This window comes from Myotis myotis, unplaced genomic scaffold (genome assembly GCF_014108235.1).
Source record: "Myotis myotis isolate mMyoMyo1 unplaced genomic scaffold, mMyoMyo1.p scaffold_m19_p_13, whole genome shotgun sequence".
Classification (NCBI taxonomy): domain Eukaryota; kingdom Metazoa; phylum Chordata; class Mammalia; order Chiroptera; family Vespertilionidae; genus Myotis; species Myotis myotis.
Window position 1 is genome coordinate 20,284,187 of NW_023416317.1, and position 13,852 is coordinate 20,298,038.

Here is a 13,852-nt window from a genome sequence, read left to right on the forward strand (position 1 = left end):
GGCGCCAGCTGCTGGGGGAAGGAAGGCCTACTCTTGCCTGGATTTCGTGCATTGGGCCTCTCATTACTAATAAAGTGGAGGGGTGGAGAGTGCCTGAACCCAAAGGGCCGCCAACTGCATTCCAAGGCATTGTGAATGTTTGGCCACAGCAAAGTCTCTTTTGAAAGCTTAGATATCCCAAGGACAACTGTTTTCCTTTTGATTGAAAAAGAGTAGAAGGAACCAATAAGAATTAATTCATCTTTCACCAGAGTCCCTGCTAAAAGAAGTAAACACATTGTTTGGTCCTGAAAGAAATGTGACTCAGCTGAGGCGAATCGGCACGGACTCACTCAATTGAATCACATCCATTTGACCTCTGCTTCTGCTCCTTGGAGCTCTGTGTTCTGAAACCAGCTTCTGCTGCAGCACCGTCAGCCCGTGTAGCCAGTTTTACCGTTTTGATGGATTCACCCCTCCCCATACCTACCAGGTACAGGCATACCTCGGGGATATTGTGTGCTCAGTTCCTGACCCAAAGCAGCAATGCTCAGGGAAACATAGAGTGAAAATCCATCAACAGGCAACCACATGCTCTACCCCTCCAGGGTCCTCTACGGGCAACAGGATGGCCAGGTAGGGCTCCTGCCATACTGAGCAGAGTACCAGGCAGAAGTCTCAACTACACAAGCAGAGCAAAGACCCTCTCTTCTGAACCAAGGCGAAACTTGAGGCTGAGGGGGTGAGGATGCTTATACCTCAACCAGAAGGGCTGGGATTGTTCATTTCCCACCCGCTGAAGCTCAGGATTCGCTCCGGAGCCCCGCTTCTCCAAGTATGGGCAGCGTGAGCATCACCTGGAGCTTGTTAAAAATGTAGGCTTTCCCCCGAGAGCCTTGCTTTCTAAAGTATGGGCAGCAAGAGTGCCACCTGGGGCTTGTTACAGCGGCAGCCTCTTCGGTCCACCCCAGGTCTTCTGAATTAAAATCTGCATCTTAGGGGAGCCCCAGGCAGTTCATATATAATGCACTTGCAAGAGAAAAGCAGTCCTCTGTCTACACGAGGGTGGCCAGCAGAAGGAAGAGGAGGAGGAAGCTGAGCCCGTCGGACATGTGAGTGAAACGGACAAGGGTTTGGGCTAAGAAATCCTGCCCTTCATCCACGTCCGGCCACGGTTCATGCAGCCAGCCTCCGTGGTGCCTTTCTTTCCAGAAATCTGTTGGGTCTCCCTTAGGACCGGGGAAAGTGGACCTGATTGCTGCTTTCCCTTCCTTTTCTCTGTTAAATGTTCCACAGTCACCGACCTGCATGTCAGCCGCAAACTGGTCCTACCTTCCTCAATATCCCTCTGTGTGTCCAGCAGGCGCAGGCGGCAGAGAGAGGCATTTTGAAGTGATAAACTTTTAAAATGATGATGTTCCTTCCAAAGACGTTTTCTTATGAGCTGGAGAATGTAATTGTATCCAGGCTGTCCTTTGAGCCACTTTTAAGAGTTCCTATTCTGAGTTTAGTTTGGTGTCCAGACCTGTGAGGTGCGACCGAAAAGTTTGTTTCTGACGCCCCTTTGCGTTCTGTTGAGGACGTTTAGAGTGTGTTGTTGGTGCTGCCTGGAGAGGGGCTGGGGTGCCGAGATGGAGTGCTTCAGCTGCCCATGGCTGCAGAACAAACCGCCTCGAATGCCATGGCTTAAAAGAGAAATCGCCCCAGTTCTGCAGCTGGGGCTGGTCTCAGCTAAATGCTGCTTCTACCGCAGTCAGCAGGGGGCTGGGACGGGCAAACAGGCTTTGCTGAGAGGGCTGGGTTCTGGCTGGACTCCTCTCTTTCCACATGACCTCACATCTCCTAGTCCAGTGGTTGGCAAACTCATTAGTCAACAGAGCCAAATAGCAACAGTCCAATGATTGAAATTTCTTTTGCTAGCCAAATTTTTTAAACTTAAACTATATAGGTAGGTACATTGTTATTAACTTAATTAGGGTACTCCTAAAGCTTAGGAAGAGCCACACTCAAGGGGCCAAAGAGCCGCATATGGCTCACGACCAAGGTCCTAGTCAAACCTCTCAGATCCAGGCAGCTGGGTCCCAGGTAGAATTCTGCAGGGACAAACCACAGGGCCACAGGGTTGGCAGCCTCTGCTTGCTTTCCCCTGTCCAGTGCCCCAAGGATAAGGACGCAGTGCAGAAGGAGGGCTACACCCAGGTGGAAAGCTCAGGAAGCATGGACCATCGGGGCCACTTGTCACAACCCACCAGCCTTGCTCCCCCCAAACCCCAGGTTTCCACCCAAGCACAGGCAAAGATGAAGGGGGAAATGTCAGTTAGTCACTAGTCATCATGTGTACCGGTAATTTGCTTATATGTTTGTACATGGCCAAGTGCATACATGTAGTGATCCTGGAAACACAGATTCCCCTTTATTTAAGAGTTTTATGTTATTCTACTGAACATTGTCTGGAGGCAGGGTTATGGGAGAATAGTGAGTGGGGGGGAGGGCTTCCAGCCAGATAGATTAATCAATCAGTATTGACATCAAAATGAGATCAGATGCCACAGCCGGATTATCTTAAATCAGTTCACGTGGTGGCTATGAAAGGCCATTCCTCTGGGTACCTGGTCAAGACATCATTATGTTCTATCATGTCCTGACAATAGCCTGGAAAATTACCTGAGACATAAAATATTCTTTTACATTTTCCCTACAATGCTGTACAATATCCTTTATTTTATAGGGATTTTTTTTTTTACTGTCTTGTTTACTTACTTGAAGTTTTCTATTTATAGCAGGCGTACTATATGCCAGGCCATGAATTCCGTGCCGGGAATGTAGTGGTGAATTAAATTAACCTGACATTCTCCTCTCACAGTTTAGAGTCTGGAGCTATTTTTTTTTAATGACTCTAAAATTTAGGGAAAACTTTAACTTAAATAATGTGAAAGTAAGTTCATCTTCCTCCGTGGTCTTGACCTTAACTCTGTAAGTTCCTAGTCTTCCCACTATTACAAACAAGAAACTGAGGAAGGGGTGGTACCATCTTTATGCTTACAGATTGATGAATGGAAGATTGAAAGGTTAAGTGTGTACTTGCTCATGTTTACACGACTTAAGTGAGATGAGTGGAGCTGGAATTCAAGCCCAGCCCTTGTGATACTGAATCCAGTCCGATTCTCACAGGACCGTATGGTTTCATTGGAATATTTAAAGTGGTGCTATCCTAGTGAGGTAGCGAGAGATTTCCTGGGGACCTGGCTTTTCCGGTCTCTGCTCATCTCCAACTCTTTGTGAATAGCATTGAGCTAACATTGACCTCAGTTTACCAGTGGCTTCTTCATAAATTGAATTCTACTTTGACTAGAAAGTCAATTGCATACTGGGATATTCCTAAACAAAAGATGACTCTCAAAATGATATTCACAGGTCAGTAGCTCACATAGTGAGAGATGCAGAATATGGTGAAATTGTTTACCGTGGGCACATTATTATTTCATCAAACCTCTGTTGTCCGTCAACAAAATGGGAATGATAGTAACTACTGCATAGATTGTTGAGATGAGTCAAAGAATCCATGTAAATTCCAGAGTTTGATCCACAGTAAGCACTAAAATTATCAGTTATTCTCTTGGTGTGATGGTGATGGTGATGTTTATAGAGATGCTTTGTCCCTAGTCTTGTTTATCAGAGGTGCAAGGCATGTTGTGAGGACTATGGCATCCCTAAGGTCTCTAATGCAGATTTTATTGTGAAAATGTCATTTATAGGCCACACATCTGCCTGAAAGACTAGAGATATAGATATAGGTTAGCATTAGAATAATTTTTTTTCTTCCGCTGATTTCTTTTCTTTGATTGACACAAAAGAGCATTCAATCTACTGAAACAAAGAAAAACCACAATGGGTATTTTTGTTTTCAAATGTTCCAGCAGAGCCCCGCAAGCAATGACCTTTTCATTCAACTCTCTTTAGGGTTTGATGCCTATTTTACATCCCGCACACTTGAAAACAACAGAAGGAACGTCTGGTTTGCTGAATACTGGGAGGAAAACTTCAACTGCAAGCTGACGATTAGTGGGTCAAAGAAAGAAGACACAGATCGCAAATGCACAGGTAATTTCATTCTCTCGGTCCTGTTGCTCTACGTGGCCAGTGCAATGTCTGCATACCTGACAGAAGGAAGCCTGGCTGGAGACAAATTGGAAAAGTAAATTGAATTTTACTAGATTGTTCAGAAAATGGAACAGGAGCATACGTCTCGGGGGACAAGAGAAGTACAGGCAAGATTATCCTTTTCTGCCTGTCCATCTAGCAGTAATTGGCCTTTTCGTTGATTCTTTGAATTCAAAAGGGGTCGTGTTTCTCTGAATGCTCTCACAGGTAAATATTGGTTCATGTTGTAGCCAGGAGTCTGAAGTTATTTTTACATAGACAGAAATCTCTGACAAATTCCATATCAGACCCTGATTTAATTGCTACCATGGATGGTATATTTGATTAAGGAAACAAAGTACTTGGGCAGGGGTTCTCAACCTTCCTAATGCCGCAACCCTTTAATACAGCTCCTCATGTTGTGGTGAATCCCAACCATAAAATTATTTTTGTTGCTGCTTCGTAACTGTAATTTTGCTACGGTTATGAATCGTAATGTAAATATCTGATATGCAGGATGTATTTTCATTGTTCGTGACCCACAGGTAGAGAACTGCTGGTTTAGAGTGAGTTTCAACTGACTTTCATAACATCAAAGTTAATGACTCACCTGCTATTTTAAATATGTTTAAAAATAGTCACCCAGCCTCATATTTAACCTTACAAAACTATTCCAAATTAAAAACACATGTGTATGTGTCATATACATGTATTAGTAAGAAGGAAAGTTATACGTTCATTCATTGACCCAGTCACAAACGCTCATGGAGCAACTCCTTTCTGCAAAGCAGTGTGCTAGGCACTGGTGATCTGATGGTGAACAAACCTGGCAAGGACCCTGCTTTGATGACACTTAGAGAATAGTTGCAGGGGCGGGGGTGGAGGGGAAGTCCACATTATTCCGGGGATCTCTCTATAAATACATCATTTGAATCTGCAATACGTGTCTGAGAGCTGTAAGGGTATATAACCAAGGAATTTCACTCATTGAAAGCAGAAACTGCCTCAGAAGACCTCCTTGAGGAGGAGGAGTCACTGGTTGATTAAGGAAGGCAGGAGAGGGATAGATTGAAGAATGTCTGTTGATGAAGCACATGAAAAAGGGCTTGTAGCAGGAGGAATTATGGTACCTCTCAGGATGTGAAAAATAGAAAGATGTGACTAAAGAAAAGAAGAGAATGAATGTGTGAGCTGAGGTTGCAAGTGCAGAGATATGGACAAGGAATAAGTCATGTTGGGATGTATGTGGAATGTGGTCTTTATCCTAAGAATACTAGAAATCATGCAAGGGTGTGGCATGATCTACTAGCTTACCACCTAGCTCAGTGGTCGGCAAACTGCGGCTCGCGAGCCACATGCGGCTCTTTGACCCCTTGAGTGTCGCTCTTCCACAAAATACCGACTTCTGCGCATGGGCCACAAAGTTTCAATCGCACTGTACGTGCACGGTATTTTGTGGAAAAGCCACACTCAAGGGGCCAAAGAGCCGCATGTGGCTTGCAAGCCGCAGTTTGCTAACCACTGACCTAACCCTTTATTAAACAGCATTTCCCAATTCTATACTTCAGTTGCCTTCAAGGTTTGCAATAACAACCTTGAAGTCCCACCAAACTCTAAAATGCATTCTGTATGCCCAGGAAAGCAACACTCGTGTTGGAAACACTTCCTGTGCTTAGTTTACTTTGTGATATAGCTCTTTGAACACCCATTCCAAAACATCTATCAATCAGGAATAATATATGTGAGTCATGACACGAAACACACCGTCAATAGTGTGAAGTTTAGGCCTTTTCCTCAAGAAGCTTTCTGTAAAATGCAGAGATAAGATATGAACAGAGATAGGAGCAAAGCAATGATACATAATAAATAGGCATAATTGAATGTATAACTCAGTTAATTAGAATATCCTACTAACAGTATTCTCTGTGCCATGGTATATAGCATCAGTGTTTTCAGAAATTTCCTTATCCTGTTGGGGGAAAAAGAAAAAATCAATTTGATGTTGACTTGATCTAAGTGACACAAAGCTTTCAAGTGGAAATTGAAAAAGAGAGTTTGATGTCTGGATAATTTGTCTGTATGACAAGGAACATCCACGTATACTAGAAATAGCCACATGGTCGATGACAGGTTTTGGTTCTTTCTGACATGGAATATTCTGTAGAGTGTCTCGTGGCCATCAGGAATGTTCCACCTGAGATCAACCACTGGTCCTTTTATATGCTTTAAGATAAGCTGTTTTATCTGTAGTCACATTTTAGTGCTGATCATCGAGAATCTGGGTTTATAAAAACAAATAAGCTCATTAGCCAAACCACCAACTTTTAAAAAAAGGAAATACAAGTAGTTGCATTTTCATATCATGCTCCATCCATGTAAAAAATCAATGATCACATTTACTAAATTACCTGTGGTCCCAAATTATTTGAATATTCTCTCCTTTCTCTTTTGTTTGTTCTTGAACTGGCTCTTATACTCACAGAGGGGAAGGGGAGACCAAAGAAAGAAGCAGGCCACTCCAGATTGGTAGCTGGCAGGATTAATAAGCAAGGGGACTTGTCTTAGATGCTGCAAGACAAGTAGGTCTCTGCACGTGCCCACCAGGATCTTAAATGTTTATATGGAGGCCTTAATGGGGTTCAGTCCTATATACAGACTCAGATGGTCTTCACAACTTACTCTCTCATGGCTACGCCCTTGGAACAGCTGCCCCTGTGGGAACAGGAGGCAGGTATATGTTCAGAGGACAGGGGAGGGTATAAGGAACTTCCGATGGCTTGGGTCCAGCTTGTGGGTCCACTGGCAGTCAGACCCTCCTGATGCCCTCCTTTACCTCCGCTCCTTCCTTGCCCCTTCCATTGTGAGAAGGTGCGCCATCTTGAGTGGAGGTACTCCTTCCCTTGTGTCTCTTACTCTTACTGTCACTGGATATGAACACATGGTGGTTGTGTATTTGTTTTTCTTTCTTGTACTTCCTTTTTTCAAAGCCAATTAAACTTGTATGTTGCATTGGAGATGTTACCAAAATACATATTAAGATTTTTTAAATAGTAAGTAAACCTCAACTTAGAAGAGGAGAAATGGTGGGAAAGGCATGCTGAGATGTGCTAGACTAGAGGAAAAGAAGTGACGGGGAGAAGTGACAGGTTGCATTGTATTAATGAGAGTTTTTTGAAACTGCGGCAAGAAACTAAGTTTTAATGAGGAAAAGAGGGGAGAGGGAGCCTGGTGGTATAAGGGAAAGCTGCTTTGGCAACCAGATTTTGAAACATTAAAAGAATGAGCACCTTGGGGAGAAGCTGCAGGACATGGGGGTTAGCTGAGGAGTCTGGCATGGAGGCCGTGCATGCTCTGATCTGAGGGCTGAGGAAAGCAGTCCCCTTCACAGATCTTTCTCTGCCTGGCTCTACTAATGAGTGAGAAAGTCTTCAAATATTTATTTCAGATTCAGACACAAATTAAAATGTAAACTTTTTTTTTTTCTGGGCTGTATAGCCTTTTTAGCCAAAATGAGCGATTGTGTATTAGCTCTAAGTAGACTGTCATCAAATCAGTCATCTGGCAAGACAGGTTTTGAAGCTGAGTTAGGGGACCCACACCGCTTGGAGAGAGCAAACTTCTGGGGTCAGAATAACAATGAGCTCTATTTTTTAAACAATAAAATAAAATAAAAACAATGAGCTCTAAAAACCCAAGAAGGTATAAAGTCATAGAAGAAAGAATAATTATTGAAAATTTTATTAAAAATCAACTGTGTGTACTTCATAATTTAACTTGGGGCTAGATGTGCACGGATTCTTACAAAAAAATGACCTAACTAGCCATATGATCTTTATTCCTATAAATTATCCACATGCATTTACAGTTTCCTTCAACCAAGAAAGCTACCCCATTATTCAGTATTTTAAGACAATCACAACTTTTCTTGAAACCCAGTCCCAAGATCCCCAACTCTGAGAGCTAGACATTCTTCCTCCTGGTGGCGGCCTACTTTCCACTGATAGCAGATTTAACCTTAGCAGTGACCCATCCTGCTCCTGGGTTATCTGGGCGGCCACCCCCCAAGGGATCATGCTGTTGTGCAAGTTTATTGACGGTGTAACCACACTCACAGGAAATACAAACTGCATTTGACAAATACTAATGCCGTTCACGCTGCCCTATGGAGGAGCTACATTTTCGCGTGGAGACAGTGCAGGCTACACACACAATGAAGGAAGCTCTGCCAGGCAGCTCAGCACAGAGCCCTTGCCATCTGTGGGCAGAAGGGTCAGATGTGATTGTTTGTCAAGTGGGTTTATGTCCTGCCGCCTCCACATCACTTGTTGTGCGTATTCCACCTCAAGACTTGCAAGTGTATCCCGACACAAAGACCCATTTCGAGTATGACCTCTTTGGAAGGAACATTATATTTTTGTGAAGATACCAAGGTCAAGAGCAGAAGGAAAGTTACAGAGATGAAGTGGTCTCTGAAAAGAGATTGAGGATGAAGGGTATTTAAGAACCATGGGTGTGGGCCAGAAAGCGCCCTGGGTTTGTGTTCTAAGGCTGCTCCTGAGAAGCCTGGGAGAGCTCAGGCATTCATGAACCCAGGAAACCCTCTCTCAGCTTTGCAGTGGGGGTGGTGAGACTTTACACCCAGAGTTATTGTGGGGATTAAGTTAGAGATTTCAAGTAAAAGATCTCAAATCCAACTGGTACATAGTAATAGCTCATTAAACGGTCGTCTGTTCTGGGCTGCATGCAGCTACCTGTGAGGGTTTCATGAAGATCAGATTGCCTTACATCAGTCCTAAGGAAAATCAGGATGCATGTAGAATTCTGACAGAAAAATAAAGCCAGAGGTTTCAATAAGTATATCATATGGACAGGAGTTCTTCACTGGGGTGCACATCGAACAGTGATGTACTGAGGTTTCGGAGTTTGCAGCAGGCAGGATACAACTTTATGCTGTGAATAGAATATGAACCCCAAGGCTTAAGAAATTGCAATGCCATCATGTAGGGCGTGTGTCCAAACATCATTAGTCTTGACTTGTCCCAAATTTTGTACCATTTTATCCCTGATGTTCTGTATCTTTATGTTATTAATGTAATCTCCAAGGTCTTTGCTCCCAAACTCCTCCTTTAAACTGGGAAGGAGGTTTTGAAGAATCTGGCAGCCCATAAAAATGATCACTCTGTCCCCCTGACCAGTGTTTTCCAGTGGTTTGAGCACTAGCCTGCACACGGAAGGGCCGCAGGTTCGATTCCTAGTCAAGGGCACGTACCTGGGTTACAGGTTTGATCCCCAGCCTAGGTCAGGGCAGGGGTGGAAGGCAACCCATGTATATCTCTCACATCAATGTTTCTGTCTCTCTTCCCCACCCTCCCTCCCTTCCACTCTCTAAAATGTAATGGAAAAAATATCCTCAGGTGATAGTTAACAAAAAATGTTATCACTCTGTCATATCCCGTGGCTTGCGTAGACCATTTGTCTAACATTACTGTTTTGTCCAAAGCGACTTTGTGATACTGATTCATCAGAGTACTTCTTTACTGAAAAGAAGGAACTTACCATTTAGAAACCCATCATCCCATGAAGGGACCTTTTGCCTTTCAGAGATTGTTTTCCTTTTGAGACGACTGAGGATGATTAAGTTGGTGACTTTTTTTTTTTAAAGCCAATGTATTCCATTGCTAATGCTTTCAAGTCACACAGTAAGCAAATTCAGTTTTGATTTAAGTCCCTAATCAACCAAGGTTTACTGTGGAAGGTGTCAGGGTCTAAAGAGCACTCTCTGATAAATGCCTGCATTTTGGGAGGTCAGATGCTTAAACTGTGGTTTTCTTTACACCTCCCTTCTCAGAGCTAATAGTTTCCATAAAGGTCACTTTGTTGGTGGGGCCCAAAAAAACCTGGGAATAAATGCTGTTAGTGAAAACCATGCATTTCTCAAGTCTGTTATTTTTACCTGGAACCCTGGCCCATCAAAGCCCATATACATTTTTAATAGAACTATGAAGGCAAAGGTTTACATGCAAGTGAAGTGCTTTGAGAAAATATGTACAGAAAGAATTTATGACCATGCTAATTAGTTTTCCCTGTCATTTTATTATTCTACTAGAGGCCCAGTGCACAAAATTTGTGCACGAGTAGGGTGCCTAGGCAATCAGGGCTGATCTGTGGAGCGACCGGCGTGGGGGGGCCCTGGCTGGTACCCACCTTGGCTGGCCTGGGACCTGAGGGCTGGGGGGCAGCTCTTGCATTGAGCATCTGCCCCCTGGTGGTCAGTGCACATCATAGCAACTGGTCATTACACTGGTCCTTCTGCTGTTAGGTCGATTTGCATATTAGGCTTTTATTATGTAGGATTCTAATTGACCTTTAATTGTTATGTAGATATTGTGTTGTGACACCTAACTTATTCAACAGGATCTAAGAATCCTGCTCAAAAAGTAATGGATAAGTAATGGCCAACCCTTTGGTGCTGTAAGACTTTTTGAAGCCATTTTGATGAGAAGCAATTTAAAATGCATTTCACACCTCTCTTAAACAGAGGTTTGACACTGATTATTTATAATTTAATCTCTGTGGAGTTCCTTTTTTGGGATTGTGTGTTAATATGATTCTTTGTTAAAATTTTTATTCTGAGTCATCTCTAAATTTAAAATATCTCAGTTGATGTTTTTCTTGTTACAATCACCCTTAAATCTTCCCCTGCTTCCCTCCTAGTTGGCTGGCTTCTGTGTGGGAATTGAAATTGCATGTGCCAAATTATTAAAAATGTCTATCTACTCATTTAAAAATGAGTGTTAAAGTATTAATCTCGGAATCATCACAGAAAGGCTAAGGTATATACTTTTGTGAGTTTAATATAGCATTTTATAGTAATTATTTGGGTGAGTTTACTAATAGAATTTTTCGATAGATAAGGTGCTAATTAATAGAGTATTCCCCAAATTAAAATGATCTGATTGTCACATCTAAAGTACTCATTATTCTTGGAAATCTTTAAATTCTTTTGGAGCAAGAGTATTGAAAAAAAAATCATATGTCCATTAAAAAAAAAGATTGTTATTAGTCATTGGATTCCCACATGTAATAGTCAAAAAAGGTTTTAGCGTAACATTAAATCATATTACAGTAATTGCCATGCTAATTCTGTGGCTTTGCTTTTAATTCACTTAGCTATGAAATTTCATTTTGTTTTATCCTTTTAAAACCAATGACGTTCTCTTTATAGAGATATTCAAGAACAAAAAGGTGGCCTCTTTTCAGTGGGGATCATATCACCCGCTTTGTCAATGATTCCACTGGATAAATTTGAGGGAAGATAAGGATTATAATGACAGTGCTGCCTCTAAGAGCAAGAACCCTGCGGCCTTTTCTCTGCTTATCTACTGCAGTAGGTGCCTGTCTGGCCACAAAACCGGTAGTGCAAAAAATATACAACTCCTGATTATTTTCTATAACTTCTCTGTTTTTTGTTTTACAAGGTTCCATTCCAACAGTTTGTAGAAACTTGGTCAGTCTTTTTAGAAACCTTTATTCCACCTGCTCAGTGTGGTTGAAGCATAGTTACAAAGGGCTGATTAAAGGCTAGGACATTGGAGGTATTTGTGGGGTCCACTTGCACTGAGCCTTTGGCATCCCTCCATGACTTCCTGTTGTCTGCCAATCCATCCCCCGGAAAGGCCTTGACTATGCCCCTCCTGAGCAGTGAGATGTCAAGGTGACGACAGCAGGCAGTCTTGCTGCTGGTCTCATGGTTTCTCCAGGTTCAGCTACTTTCACAGGCCTCCTCTGACCGTGGTGGGATGTTGCAGAACCGAGGACCCTTTTCAGGGGCATTCACCAGCATTTCACTTTCATGCTTCCCTCAGCCTCTCCCTGCTCATCCTCTTCCTTTCCTCAGTGTCTTTATCAGGAGCTGGGGGAGGAGACTAACTTAGATCCAGTCATATCCTCCCAAGTCTTTTGTATATGGCCTTCACTGCATGTCCTGAATCTTTCCGCACTCAACTGCCAAAGCTCAGAGATGAGTACTGACCACATAAAACTCAAAAGTCAATCTTCTTTTTCTGTTCTGTTATCTTCTTTCCTAAAGCAATGAATTGGAGCACTGTGGCTTCCATGGTTGTGGGATAGAGCCACATTATTTACATGTACACATATGAGAATATGCAATATTGTGTCATTAAGATGACATCCTCATATATGTGACTATTCCCATTCAAAACTATATGAACACAACCATAGAAGGCAGGCCGGTGCTTGTCTTTACTAAATAGTACAAATGTGGCACTAAACATTGTGCCCAAGGTGGCAGCGGGCTATCTTCACCTTAGAGATGGACGCTGCAGGAAATGAATTCTTTCTGCCACCAACCCTACAGAGTTTAAAAAGTGTTCTCCACCACAAACGGGCCATGTTTCCACAAAGTCCTCAAACAGCAAGGCACCTCCAGGAGCTGTGTTTAATTCTGTGCACAATCTATCCAGGTACTAGAACCCCAAGTTGAAATCCCAGGGGCGTCCATGCAAAACTGTTCCATAAATGCTAGAAGCCATAATTACTTGAACTGTATGCCATTTCTTTCTCATTAACTCTAACAGGCAGTGGCTTTAAAAACAAATGGGAGTGAAGGCCTTTCCATTATTGGGAAGTCTATCAGGCCGGGCAGTTAATGAGAAGGAATTCCTACATGAGGGGAATGAATGCATATGAGTCTTCTCAGCAGCAGTCCTTGTAAACAAAGTGCCTCTTGTAAGCGATGTAAGTGTTATAAATTGGATGCCTCGTGCATTTGTAGGTGTGAGAAAGGGCTGTTGAATGACTTATCAAGGGCCATCAAGCGAGCTACAATGGAACAGAGCTTTTCTCAGCAAGAGCTTCTGGTTATACAGGTCTCCTTTTTTAACCTTTTCTTCCTGCAAAGAGAAATAGGGACACTGAAAGCATTTTGGGTGTTTACAGTGTGGGCAGCAGCATATTCATTTTTCTAGAGAATAAAACTGTGCTCACAGGATACATATCTACCATATATAAACCCAGATAAGAACTTTCTAGGGCTCCCTCTAACTCTCTCACTATTTACAATAGCAGTAGATCAAGTATGTGGGTGAACACATGGAAAGGTTTCCCATTTCCTCATCCTCAAATGATATTTATTATGTATCATTTACGTTCCTGGGAGAAGGTAGCTCTGAGGGGACTGAAAGCAGAGCTTCTGTGATGGAGAAGCAGTATTTAGGCTGCCTGCTGAAGGTGCCCTGGGCGGACTCACGAAAGCAGTTCTGGCTTAAAGAGTCAGAGTGCCTAGGTTTGAACCCCAGCCCTTTCACTTCCTGCCTCACCTGGGCAGGCTACTGAAACATGCTTAGTCCCTTATTTCCCCATCTGTAAAATGGGATAATGATAGTCCCCACAGCATGTGGTCATGAGTGAGGATTAAGTGGGGGTGTGCCCTGTGGAAATAGTGAGTGCTCAGTGGGTTCAGTGGTTGTTGGTGGTAGGACTTCTGTTACCTTTGGCCTTTGTAAAAACAAAAACAAAAAGAGAACCCCCTCCATGGCTCAAACTGCCTGGCCTTCCTTTATTTTTATCTCTAATCTCGTCCTCTCTTTCGTTTAAAAGTTCTTGCCTGTATAGTGATATCAGTACACGTTGATGAGTCGGGATATCACCATATTTGATGCCCGTATCAACCCTGTGAAATAGACAAAGCTGATATCATACCCCTTTAACGGAT

General features: G+C 42.9%; 1 protein-coding gene across 2 annotated transcripts in view; it reads left to right on the forward strand.

Annotated features, from left to right (window-relative positions):
* GRM7 (glutamate metabotropic receptor 7) overlaps window positions 1–13,852 on the forward strand; it is a 756,022-nt gene that overhangs the window by 459,533 nt on the left and 282,637 nt on the right. For both annotated transcript variants that reach the window (XR_004971482.1, XM_036332027.1), the window contains exon 5: window positions 3,940–4,080. Coding sequence is in view for 1 of the 2 variants with exons in the window: in XM_036332027.1 (XP_036187920.1) it covers window positions 3,940–4,080 (141 nt within the window). In the remaining variant the exon portion in view is untranslated. The remainder of the gene's footprint in view (window positions 1–3,939; window positions 4,081–13,852) is intronic.